This window comes from Leptonychotes weddellii, chromosome 3 (assembly GCF_054177405.1).
Source record: "Leptonychotes weddellii isolate Sample4059 chromosome 3, ASM5417740v2, whole genome shotgun sequence".
Classification (NCBI taxonomy): Eukaryota; Metazoa; Chordata; class Mammalia; order Carnivora; family Phocidae; genus Leptonychotes; species Leptonychotes weddellii.
This window is the reverse complement of record NC_138371.1, coordinates 174,242,827-174,254,900: the sequence shown is the minus strand read 5'-3', so window position 1 is coordinate 174,254,900 and position 12,074 is coordinate 174,242,827. Positions and strand designations below refer to the sequence as shown.

Below are 12,074 nucleotides of genomic sequence, written 5' to 3'. Positions count from 1 at the left end.
GAAATTTAAGGGGTATCTCAGCCAACGTGGGCGGCTGGAACAAAACGCAGGCCGGGCACATCTCTCTCGCGCAGCTCTGGAGGCTGGCAGCGGAGGTCCGGGGGCTGGCAGATCCGATTTCCGTCCGGGCCCAAGCCCTTCCCCTGGCAGACACCACCTTCCTACTGTGTCCACATGGTGGGCGGAGCGGGCTCTGGTCTCTCGCTCCTTGCAAGGCCACTAATCCCATCGCGAGGATCCCACCCCATGACCTCCCAAAGGCCCCACCTACAAATATGGTCCCACTGGGGGTCTGGGCTTCCACAGACGGATTTGCAGGGAGACAAGTGTTCAGTCCATAACAGAGGGCACCGTGAGGCCGAGGCTAGTAAGAAAGCAGTGTGTTTCGTGAGTCGTTACTGTGGGGGGCTGGGGAGGTGTGCAGTGATTGTGTTGAGGGCCCATGGCCTGTTTGGGGGTCCCCCCAGGCCGGCCTCTGCTCCTGTGCGGTGCACGTTCTCCAGGTGCGAGTGTGAGCCAGCCTGCAGGACGGGGCGAGGCGCAGCCTCCTGTCTCTGCCTGGGGCTCCCCACTCGGACGCCCCGTTGCCCAAGCCCATCCAGAGGCCTCAGACTTCAGTCCCAGAGCGGGGCCCATTGGAGAGTGAAAACGAATCTGTGCAAGCTGGTTTAATGATACCTTGGCCAGTGTCTGGCCTGTGAAACCTGCCGCCAGCCAGTGAGGCCCTGGGATGGGTGTCTGCAGCCTCTGCACGAGACGGTGCCCCGCTGTACGGTTCGTGCAGGAAGGCAGGGCTGGCTCAGTTCTCACGGCCCTTTCCCCCGAGCATTCTCTGCTTCTCTTGCCCATCTGCTCCGAGCACCTCCAGCTTGTGTCCCTGAGGGGCCGCATGTTCTGGGGGGTTGCCCGGGGACGGCACGTTCTCCATCAACCGCATGGAAGCATTTCCTTGATCGTTGTCCTAACAATAGACGTCACGCTGGGCTGTGTCTCAAGTGGATCTCGTACACCAGCCGGGTTCTTTGGTCCCAGCCTACTCGCGGGGTCCTAGCTCTGACCGAGTGGGCCCGCCAGGAGCCAGGTCAGCGCTGGGGAAGCGTCAGGTCGCTCGGGTGGGTGAGCCAGCTGGCGGAGACACACGGGATTTCTTGGCTGGATGTGGGTTTGAGCTGGCGACCTCGAACGTTCCTTCTTTTCTTTTCTTTTTTTTTTAAAGATTTTATTTATTTATTTAAGACAGAGAATGAGAGAGAGCACATGAGATGGGGGAGCGTCAGAGGGAGAAGCAGACTCCCCGCCGAGCAGGGAGCCCGATGCGGGACTCAATCCAGGGACTCCAGGATCATGACCTGAGCCGAAGGCAGTCGCTTAACCGACTGAGCCACCCAGGCGCCCCGTTCCTTCTTTTCTTCTGCACAAACATGACTGCTCGGCTAACCTGGTCTCAGAGCCGCCACCGCGGATTTTCTCCCCGGGCTCCACTGTCCTTGCACGATGGAAACCTCCTCAATGGCATCTCTTCCTTGGATGTTTCCAGGTGCCCTGAGGCGGCGTGCAGGGCAGGGATGTTTCAGGAACGGCAGGGATGGTTCGGTCTGGGAATGTTGTGACCCGGGTGCTTGGAGCCCTGTTTCCCCCTTGTCCCAGGCTGCAAGGCTGGCTTCTTAAAAGTACAACTTTGTCGTTTCTGAACTTGGTTTCGACAGAGCTGCCTGTGTGCCAGGAAAACCCGCACCCGGGTGTCCAGCAAACCCTCCACACAGCACCCGGTTTCCCCACAGACCCCACTCGGCTTCACGCGCCTCATTCCGTGCGCTGACGTGTCCTCCCTCGCAAGGTCGGGTTGGCTGTGCACCTGCAGCCCACGACCAGAGGGGTGCCCCGTGGGTCCCCACATCGGGTTGTTTGCACCGGGAAGGCCTAGAAGCAGTGTCTGGGGGCTGATCGTCTGGGCGAGGCGAGCGGGGTGGGTTGGCCTGGGGAGGGGACACCGTCAGCCCCAGGACACAGTGTGTGTACGTCTCCGGGGGCACTTCCCACCCTCCTCCCTTGGCCTCACCCTCTGGTGGCCTCACTTGCATGCTCACATCTCTGTGGGGGGGGCGGTTCCTGTGCCTGGGGCAGGGAGGGCAGTGCGGGGACGGGGGAGACCCCCCAGAGTCCCCATAATCCAGGTGCAAGAATCCCCTTTCCAGAAGCTCTGCAGTAACCCTGCCTTCTAAGTGTAGAATTAGGGGCAAGTCAGCTCCGGGAAGGACATGGGTCCCCCCAGTCCCAGCACAGAGAGGCTGGACCCTGACCCCTGTGCTCAGGTGGCCCCTGGAAATAGCTGGAATGAGGCCAGTTTATGTCATCACACGACTCCCACCTCTGGAGCTGGCCTCCACCCCAGCTGCCCTTCGCTCCTGAACTCGAGCTGTGGAAGGGAGGCAAGGCTCAGTCTGCAGATGGGGAGGGCGTCAGGAGCCACTGGGGGCTCTGACCCACTAGGGAGGATGTGGGTTCCCAGTGCCGAGTCCTTCCTGGCATCACCCCCAAACCAAGCTGCAATCTTCAGGGCTGGGACACACTTTGAGGCTGCCCCTTGATCGTGGGGACTGGAGTCCAGAATAAACAGCTGCTTCCGTGAGTTTCGTTGGGGGCGGGCGGTGCTGGGCATCTTTCAAATCCTGGCCTCAAGCCTCGCGTTCCATGGTGGTTGTGGTGGTGGGGGGGGGCGTGGGTGCTATGGCTGTTGCTATGGAAACCATCTGCATACAGGTGTAGCCCATGGCACCTTACATTAGCTTTGCTGCTTTTCCACTACCTCCACCTGGGACATGCTCACCTGGGAGCGCACCTCCACCTGGGATCCTGCTTACCTGGAAGCGCACCTCCACCTGGGATCCTGGGATGCTGCTCACCTGGGAGCGCACCTCCACCTGGGACGTGCTCACCTGGGAGCGCACCTCCACCTGGGATCCTGCTTACCTGGAAGTGCACCTCCACTTGGGATCCTGGGATGCTGCTCACCTGGGAGCGCACCTCCACCTGGGATGCCGCTCAGCCCGCGCACCTGGGAGCGCAAGGGACCGAACAGTCCCAGACAACTCCTGACCATGAGGGGCAAGAGCTGGTGGAGGGAAACGTCCCTTTTTTGCGCCTTAGCTGCACAAGCCGAGGCTCCTTCTGTGGCTTTCCTCGGTGGGTGCCCACAGGACGGAGCCCTAAATTCCCCTTGGCGGTAACCCCCTTAGGAAGGTGTCCTCTTTCCTGGGTTCACTCTGCCGGGCCCCCTCCATTCCCTGATTGGGACTCATATCCCTGAATAACCCTCCTGTGCAGAGTCCTTGTCCTGGTCAGCTTCTGGGGGAGTGCGAATCAAGGTGGTTGCTGGTATATTTCAAATGACATCATCAGGCGGAAAACTTACTTTATGATGTGGAAATTGTTCTTAGAAAAGTTTACTATGAGATTGAATTTTAAAGGGTAACAATAAATTCTGAGCTGGGCTCCCAAGACCAGCCAGGTTGCAGAGAAACTGAAACCAGAAATGTGCATGGAGGTTTCTTGGAAATATGGAGAGCTGCTCTGGGGTTCTGGGTGAGAACTGAGTGACTTCGCAAGTGCGTCTCCGCAGGGACCATCCTCCCAATGCCCACGAGTGGTGGCTGGGGTGTCTGAACACACACGGCTCCCTGAGAAGTGAACGGCAGGCCACAGACTTGGGTTCAGGTCTGCGGGAACTCGGGAAAGCGCAGCGGGGGGCCCGGCTCACCCACGGCAGGCTCGAGGGCCCAAATGCAGTGCGGGGTCGGGGGGAGGGCTCGTGCCGGCCACCTGTGCTCTCCGGACACGAATGAAGGCAGCCAGCCACTCGGGGTATAAAAAGCTCAAAACCAACTTTTATTCTGTGGTCGTTACAGAGGTTAGATTAAGTCATAGGCATACAAGTCACCAAGGACAGAGGGTCAATCCCCGGGGCCACCTGGGGCCGAGGATTCTCGAGTGCGCCGGCCGGTGGCGTGGCTGACATCAGGTGCTGAGAAGGTCTCCGCTTCCGGTGGTCTGTAAGGACGTGGGGGGAGGGGAGCTCGTGCGGACGATCTAAGGCTTTTAACACAAAAGGCACCCCTGGCCTTCCTGAGGGGATTCAAAGTCACATCGGTGGTCTTTGGGAGAAAACAGAGCTGCCCGCAGAGTGGCCGGAGACCGGCCGTGGGGACCGCAGCAGGGAGTTCAGGCTTCCTTTGTCTGCACCACCCTGTTAAGTGGGTCCAGTATGCGGGTCGGTGGCGGGGCGCTCGGAAGCAGATGAAGAAGGTGGCGACGCCTAGCACGCGATGTATGGCTGGACACGGGTGCTGGGCAGGGGCCGGCCCCCCACGGCGGGGAGGGGGGCCGGCACCTGCGCGCTGCAAGGGGCTACTTGGTAGAAGCACCGGTGCCGAATTCCTTCGGAAGCCCTCCCGTTGGGTTTTTAAAGAAAAGAACAAGATCCGTCTGGGGGCGTCCTCTGAGGTAACGAGTTAAGAGCAAGCACCAAAGTGGCCCCCGGGCTGCGCGTGGCCCCGGAGAGAAGCGCGCCCGGCCCCTCACAGGTTCTTCATGCACACCTGGCAGCGGCTGATGTGCGTCCGGATGAGCCCCGCCTTGAGCGTGTCGGCGGACGGTGAGCCCTGGAAGCTCCGCTCGGGGATGGTGGTGAGCCAGAAGCTGTACTTGTTGGCATAGTAGTGGCAGGTCCCGCGGCCCCCGTTGCACTCGATGAAGGGCGTGGCGCGGAAGTCCTCCAGGCAGCTGCCCGGCGACACCAGCGACTGGCCGCCGCCCTCGTCACCGGCGGCTGTGTGCTGGGCGGGGGACACGGGGCAGGGCCGTGAGTGCGCCCCCGGGACAGCCCGGGGCCTCGGACGCGCCCCAGCTCTGGAGCATCTGCCCTGGTCTACACAGCCCGCCGAGCCGCGCTCTTCAATGCTAGGAGCGCGGCGGGGTGGAGCCCGCGGACGGCGGCCCGGGGCGCACGCGGCAGGTGCGGGTCCAGGGCCATGAGCCCACGCCCACGATATGCAGCTAAGTGACAACCCGAACAGAAGCGGGTTATGGCCAGTGGACGCGGCGGACTTCATCTGGGGGGAAATACCGTCTCCCGCATCACCCACTCAAAGAAAGGGGTGTTTGCCTGGCGGGAGAGATACCAGAATGTGACCTTTTTTTTAAAAGGAAGAATACAGTCAGCGTGTGGGTCAGCCTGGCAGGCCGGTGAGGTAGAAATAAGGAGCAAAGACAGCGGCCCCTCCAGCCCCTCCGCGGCTTGTGCGCGTGCAGAGGGCGTGGGAGCGGTTTGGAGAACCCCCCCTTGCTGACCCCCCTTGCTGACTTGTCGCTAACCATCCTGTGACTCGTGTGGCCGTTACTGCTCCCATCAGAGGGCGCCTGAGCTGATGGTGAGGCTGTTGCCGGGAGGCGGGCCTGGCGTCACAGGGACCCTTTCTCTGGGTCTCATGAATGGCATAGCTCTGGTTTGGGCCCACTGGAGGCTCATGTAGACACGCGCCGTGTGGCTCGGAGGCACGGGCTATGTGCAACGGGAGGGGACTCGCTGCAGGCTGTGGGGGCAAGGAAGGCTGTCCTGGGACGCGCTGGGCAGGGAGCCTCTCTACACAAAACCACGGCAACAGAAAGCCTTGGAGTGTCCCGCTCACAGTAGGCAGGGGCCCCCCAGCCCAGAGCCGCCGTGTTCCGCTTGGGTGAGCAGCGCCGCCTGCCACACAAGGTGTGAAGGAGCTGAGGCCACGCGGGGAAGGAGGGAGCCGTCGGGCGGCGGTCAGGACGAACGCCCTGCGGGGGAGCCTCAGACCTGGGACCACTTCACTCCTCTGCAAGGGGGCAGCTCAGTTTTCATATTTGAATTTCCAATGCAGGTTAAAAGATCTGAGGGCCACAGCTTATTCCTCGGGCCTGGAGGCTCCCTGATGGTCACGTGCAACCAAAAGGGGTTTTTCTGTCTGTCCTCAAAGGTCACCTTACAGGGTCATGGACTTTCCTTTCTCCCTACCATGGCGGAGTAAGCAGGAAAACTTGAGGGCTGCCATCAGGGTAGCCCAGTTTATCCTGATCATGGCCTGCACAAAGGCCTGGTGGCAAATTAATGGGCCCCTTCTGGGTGGGGGCACCCATGCCGAACATGGCTCAGTTAGCAAAGTGCAGGCAAAAGCGCAGGCTGTATTCCAGCTCACATCCCCTGGGCCAGGTGCCCTTGTGCAGTGCACAACCTGAACAACTGTCCTGTGTGGCTATTCTTACAAAGGCAGCTGTTCTTGCTTCCCCAGGCAGGGTGTGGTTGGCGAGAGGAACTAGATTTTCACCCAGTTCCACGCTCAGAGAGAAAGTGGGCAAGTACCACATACCATGAGGAAGGAGTATCCAATCCACAGACTCCGCCATCCAGCTGGGCAGTGGGGGATGGAGACATCTTGGCTGTGCACAGCGATGGCGACGGCTGGGGCCTCGCACACAGAGCAGCGACTGATGTAGGGCCTGATGTCGTCCTCGGCCACGGGCATCATGGGCAGCGGGGCGGTGGTGGACAGCCAGTAGGACTTGTCGTTCCGACTAGCGTAGTAGCACACGTCCCCGGGGTTGCAGTATAGGAAGGGCATGGTGCTGAACCGAGCCAGGCAGGAGCCCGCCAGCCCTGCGGAGAGGGGTCACCGCTGAGCGGGGCGGACGCTGCTCCCCTGGCCTGGCCAGGCCCTGGGGCCCCTGGCGGGGCTCCGACCTGCACCGGGGACCGGGACCGAGCCAGGGTTCTGCAGTTCCTTGTTTCGGAGCAGACCCCGCTGGTGTTTCAGCCCTGCCCTTCCAGAAGTTCTCACGCAGGCCTCTGCGCCGGGCCGGGTTGTCAGGGAGCGGGTTTTTATGAACGAGCACCCCGTGGTGGGGGTCTTAACGCACCAGCCCCATGAATCCCCTGATGGGATCCCAGACGAGGGCCTGGCTTAGCCCACCCTGAGGGGCCCTCCCAGAAGGGCCGCTGGCCGCACCCACCCCAGGGAAACTTCACCGCCCGGGGTACAGGGCAGGCCAGAGCGAGGACTGAGCGGAGCCGGCTGCCGGGCTCCCAGGCATGGCCCGAGCCTAGAGCCCACGGGGAGGCACCCGCAAGCTGGCCCAGCGCTGCGGCCTAGGCCCTGTCCTCGCTTCGCCTTGGCCCCGTTGTCGTTTCCGTTAGACTTAGTCTGCAGGCAGGACGTGTCGACAGGAATGTGCACAGACCACCGGGTTCGGCCTGATGGGTTCCCCACCACCGTCCCGCCACAGATCCACAGACTCAGGCACCCTCCCCGCACAGCCCTGCTTCTAGCTGGGGCTTGCCGCACGCCTTCTGTGTGCCCGGAAGTCATTTTAATTCCTTCTGGCGACCAGGCTCACTTAAATACAGATGTGCACACACATCCGTATCTGCTCTCCCGGGGCTTCTGCGTGAGGCGCCGCCTGGCCCCAGCCTGCTTTCAGAGCCTGCCGGAGCCGCTGGTGGCCTCGGGGGGAGTGCGGCCAGCCCCGGGCGGGGGGCCGGCCCCAGGCGGGCATGCTGGAGCCCAAGGAGGCTGCTGCCGCGCACTCTCTGCGGCCCTGACCTGAGGTTTAGAGGTTTCAAAGGCCATTTTAGTGTTTTCTGCAGCCCCGGGGTGTGGACGGCCCGGTGCCCCCCGAGCCGGCCCCCCGAGCGCCTGCACGAACCTCGCCGGGGCTCAGCGGCGCCACCTACCCAGGTCCTGGTTGTGGGCTTTCTCCTGGCCTTCAAAGTACAGCAGGCTGTACCCGCTCCAGAGCTTGTTCATGCCCACGGGGCACATGGGCTCCTGGTCCGTCTGACTGTGCTTCACCAGCAAGTAGCCGATGCTGACGCTGCGGCCGGGCATGCCCGGCAGGCCGGGGGACCCTGGGCGGCCCGGCTCCCCTAGAACCGAGAGACAGTGGCCGCCTTTCAGCTGCCGTGTGGACTTTGGCGTGTGGCTGACATGCTTGCCTCTTGAGGCCTCTGTCCGCTCTCTCCCCGAAGCCTGGCCCTCACTGGCTCTGCCCCTTGCAGGCCGAGAGCCTCCTGCGGACGACCTGATCCACCAGCGTCCTGAACCAGCGGCCAGGGGTTGCAACACCCGGAGGCAGAAGGGCCCCCACCCAACACACGGGCCTCCTCTGCCCCGAGAGCCAGGCCCCCCTGGCTGGACCTCCCGGGACAGGCAGCTCTCTACACACGTGGGCACTCGTCCCGCCATGATACCTGCCCAGGGGCGATTCTGTCCCCAGAGCACAGCAGAATGTCCAATCTGCCTCCAGCAGGACGTCCCTTCAAATGTTCAGAATCCGCGGTCCTGGTTGACCCTGGCTTTCTGTACCCCTCTCCTCCGCGGACGCCCTCACTTGTCATCACTTCCTCATGGGACGTCCCCGCCCCCGCCCCCCTCGGCCTGTCCTCTCTGCTTGTCTCGGTGCTCGTTCCTCCCTCCCCAAATACCACAGTCCGTTCGTCATCCACCACTCACCTTCCTGGCCCACCGGCCCCTGGTGTCCCGTGGGCCCCTGGTCTCCTCGGAATCCAGGAATAGCAGACACACCACCTCTGCCCTGGGGCCCTGCCTTCCCGGGAGCTCCGCGGAAACCTGCCAAGCCACAGAAATGAGTGTGACTAGCAGGGACGAGTGACGATGCTCGGCATCACTGCTGCCGAACAAAGGCTTTTCAGCCAGAAAACCGAAGTGAAAACAAAGCAAACAGGAGAAAGAGCCTTTCCCTGGCTGCTCTGCAACACGGCTCCCACCTGGTTCTCCTGGGGGGCCCTGGGGCCCCATCTCTCCCTGTGCCCCCGGGGGGCCTCTCCTTCCCTGCGGACCCACTGGCCCCGGCTGGATGGCAATCTTCTGGGGGATTCCTGCAATCCCAGGGGATCCCATGGAACCGGGGGCACCTGGAAAGGGAAAAGAAAGCCCAGTTGGCACAGGAGAACCCCTGGGCTTTCTTGCTTTGACCTGTATTCCACTGTTTTATCCGTTGAATCCAATGGTGGAGCTTTCTGGAACCGTCTTGCTCTCCAGAGACGAGATGGATACTACCCATCTGAGAGGTCGCTCAGCCCTTTTGGCAATTCGTGTCATTTACCACATCCCAGTGGGGGTGATGGCAGGTCCCCATGACCGAGGGAGCCCTTAGAGGGGTCCCCAAGCCTGAGGGGCAGGGACAGTCCCGAGGCCCACCCCTGGTGGCAGCTCACTGGAGACGGGCTCTGCAGGTGTATGAATGGCCACTTACCTGGGAGTCCTCGGTCTCCCTTGGGTCCCTTGGGGCCTCGGTCGCCCACACTCCCGGTGGCGCCTGTGTTTCCCATGAATCCTGGCTCCCCTCTGGGCCCTTCAAGGTAAGCAGGACACGGAGGACTCACCTGTCTGGCTGGGGGCTCCAGCCATCTCTGACCGGTGCCGCCAGCCTCCCTAAGACGAGGAGCCCTAGGGCGGCGCTGTTACCTTTCTCTCCCGGGAGACCGAACACGCCGGGCTGGCCTTGGGGCCCAGGGTCCCCGCCCCATCCTTTGGTCCCGGGGTTTCCTGGAGCTCCTGGGTTCCCCACATCTCCTTTGCCTCCAGGAAGAGCGGCAGGCCCAGGCGGCCCGGGGGGACCTCGATAACCTATTGACGTGCATCACAAGAAAGAAGTTACACGGGAGGAAGGCGCGGGCTCGGCCACGCGGCACCAGGATGTGCTGCAGGAGGCGCTCAGGGGACCAGGCGCAAGGTCACCTGTTTGGGGGGAGTCTTTGGCCAGTCTAACACCGGACGACTTTCTTCATATATGTACGTTAAAACTTGGCATGTTAACCATTTCTAAGTGTGTGGTTCAGGGGCACTGAGTACATCCACCGTGCTGAGTGGCCATCACCACCTTGCACTGCAGAACTTTCTCGTCTTCCCAAACTGAAGCTCCGTCCCCAGGAGTCAGCAACTCTCCACCAGCTCCCCCAGCCCCGGCACGCTTCCTCCCTTCCATCTGTGGATCTCAGCGCTCTTGGGACCTCACACAGCGCTCGTCCCTTCGTGTGTGCCTTATTTCACTTCGCACAATAATGTCCTCAAGGTGGAAACGACGTCTGTTCCATCCCCAGAGTAAGCCGGTCCCCACGAGCTCCTGCCCCCGCAGAAATGGGAGTCCTGCTTACCTTCCAAGCCAAATATGCCCGGCGCCCCTTTGTCACCGGGGAAGCCAGACACGTTGGAAGGGGGGGTGATGCCTGGGAAGCCCTGAAGTCCTGGGCTCCCGACTGGGCCTCGTTCCCCTTGGGAGGGAAACAGAAGAAGTCCGTTTGAGCATCAGCATCCAATATTTCGATCGACGGTTCCCCGCCCCCACCCCGCCACTTCCTGTCCCAGAGCAGGGCCCGGGAAGTGCCCGAGGCCAGGTCCGGGGAGGCCACCAGCCCCTCCTGCTGCCCAGAGGCCCCCACGCATCGAGCTCAGCGATGTGGCTACTTGTGGATGGCGCGTGGCCCTGAGAGGTTGGCTCTGTTGCTCATTAGCCCTGGTGCTGGGACAGGAGGCTCCAGTCCTGGTGGGACGAGGCCTCTGGGCCACACAGATGCTTTCAGTCCCCCTGCGGCCACCCTTCAGTAGCTTGGGCCCCAGGTTTACGGAGTGGGTCCCCACTGCTCACAGTCTGTCCTTGCCAATTGCCCACTCCCCAAGATCTGGTGATCCCAGATCAGTACTGGCGTCCCTTCCAGACAAGCAGAGGGGGCGGAACCCTGGAGTCCCCACTGAGCTCCCTTGTTTCAGCTCAGTGTCCACAGGGATGTCCTAGCGGAGAGTCCCCTTCCCCGATCATGGCCGAGTCTGTGGCCCGGCGGGCACAGAAGCCACCAGGTCATGGGGCAGCTGCGGCTTCTGTGTAGGGTGAGGACCTCAAAGTTCACAGCTGCTTTAAAAAGGGCCACTAGTTTGGGAGCCCGTACGTCCCAGGTCCCTGGGATGGAGTGCAGGGCTCCCCAGCAGGGGCGATAAGGATTCTGAGAAACACACTGCACGGACAGCGAGCAGAGGGATGAGTAGGGGTAAGCCAGGGACGCTCTGGGGCACACAGCGCAGCAGAGGTCAGGAGGACTTCCGGGGTCACAGTATTCTTACTGAACAGATAGTTATCGGACACTTAACTCTGGAGCAGGCATTTCACCGAGGTATAAACGGGAATAAGAGAGGTGATTTCTGCCCCGGTGGAAACTGTAATGTTCCCCGTTGCCAGGGTCGGAGCCTGAACAGCACGCGGTGCGCGTCAGCTGTCGACACTCACTGTCACATGGAGAGCAGTCGTGGGGGTGTCGTGAGCACTGTCTACGGTCAGGATGGCATGCACCACGTGGGACCTACATCTCTCTCCTCCCTCTGTCCCGGGTCTCACCTCCGAATCCCATGGCTGCGTGCCCTGACCCCTTCCAGAGGGCAGATCCCCTAACAAGCAGGACCCTCTGAAAACATGCTGCCTTGAGGACTTCTAGAGAAGCCAGCATGTTTGCTGGGCTCCTGTGTGTAAGAGCTTCATCTGTATTAACTCGCTGAATCCTCTTGACACCCAGAAGGTGTGTTTCTACTTTCAATTTATAAAGAAAGCCATGTCTGTGGTCGCACCAAGCAAAAGGCAGAGCAAGAACACACATGCAGGCACCTGACTTCAAAGTCATGGGAACTGACCCTAGATCCTCACCCGAGTGGGGATGTACTGGTGGACCGACCCTAGATCCTCACCCCCGACTAGAGATGCGCTGGTGGACTGACCTTAGATCCTCACCCCCAAGTGGAGATGTGCTGGTGGACTGACCCTAGACCTTCACCCCCAACTAGAGATGTGCTGATGGACTGACCCTAGATCCTCACTCCCGACTAGAGATGCACTGGTGGACTGACCCTAGATCCTCACTCCCAACTAGAGATGTGCTGGTGGACTGACCCTAGATCCTCACCCCCAACTAGAGATGCGCTAGTGGACTGACCTTAGATCCTCACCCCCAAGTGGGGATGTGCTGGTGGACTGACCCTAGACCTTCACCCCCA

At 61.5% G+C, this 12,074-nt stretch overlaps 1 protein-coding gene across 1 annotated transcript in view; it reads right to left on the bottom strand.

Annotated features, from left to right (window-relative positions):
• Nucleotides 1-3,864: 3,864 nt before the first annotated feature.
• The window catches only part of COL4A2 (collagen type IV alpha 2 chain), a 117,874-nt gene continuing 109,664 nt past the window's right edge, over nucleotides 3,865-12,074 (bottom strand). Inside the window, exons 40-47 of the mRNA XM_081815516.1 lie at nucleotides 10,193-10,309; nucleotides 9,504-9,665; nucleotides 9,292-9,390; nucleotides 8,804-8,950; nucleotides 8,529-8,645; nucleotides 7,751-7,942; nucleotides 6,390-6,676; nucleotides 3,865-4,832 (exon numbers count right to left, since the gene is read on the bottom strand). Coding sequence (XP_081671642.1) covers nucleotides 4,575-4,832; nucleotides 6,390-6,676; nucleotides 7,751-7,942; nucleotides 8,529-8,645; nucleotides 8,804-8,950; nucleotides 9,292-9,390; nucleotides 9,504-9,665; nucleotides 10,193-10,309 — 1,379 coding nt within the window. The 3' untranslated portion in view covers nucleotides 3,865-4,574. The remainder of the gene's footprint in view (nucleotides 4,833-6,389; nucleotides 6,677-7,750; nucleotides 7,943-8,528; nucleotides 8,646-8,803; nucleotides 8,951-9,291; nucleotides 9,391-9,503; nucleotides 9,666-10,192; nucleotides 10,310-12,074) is intronic.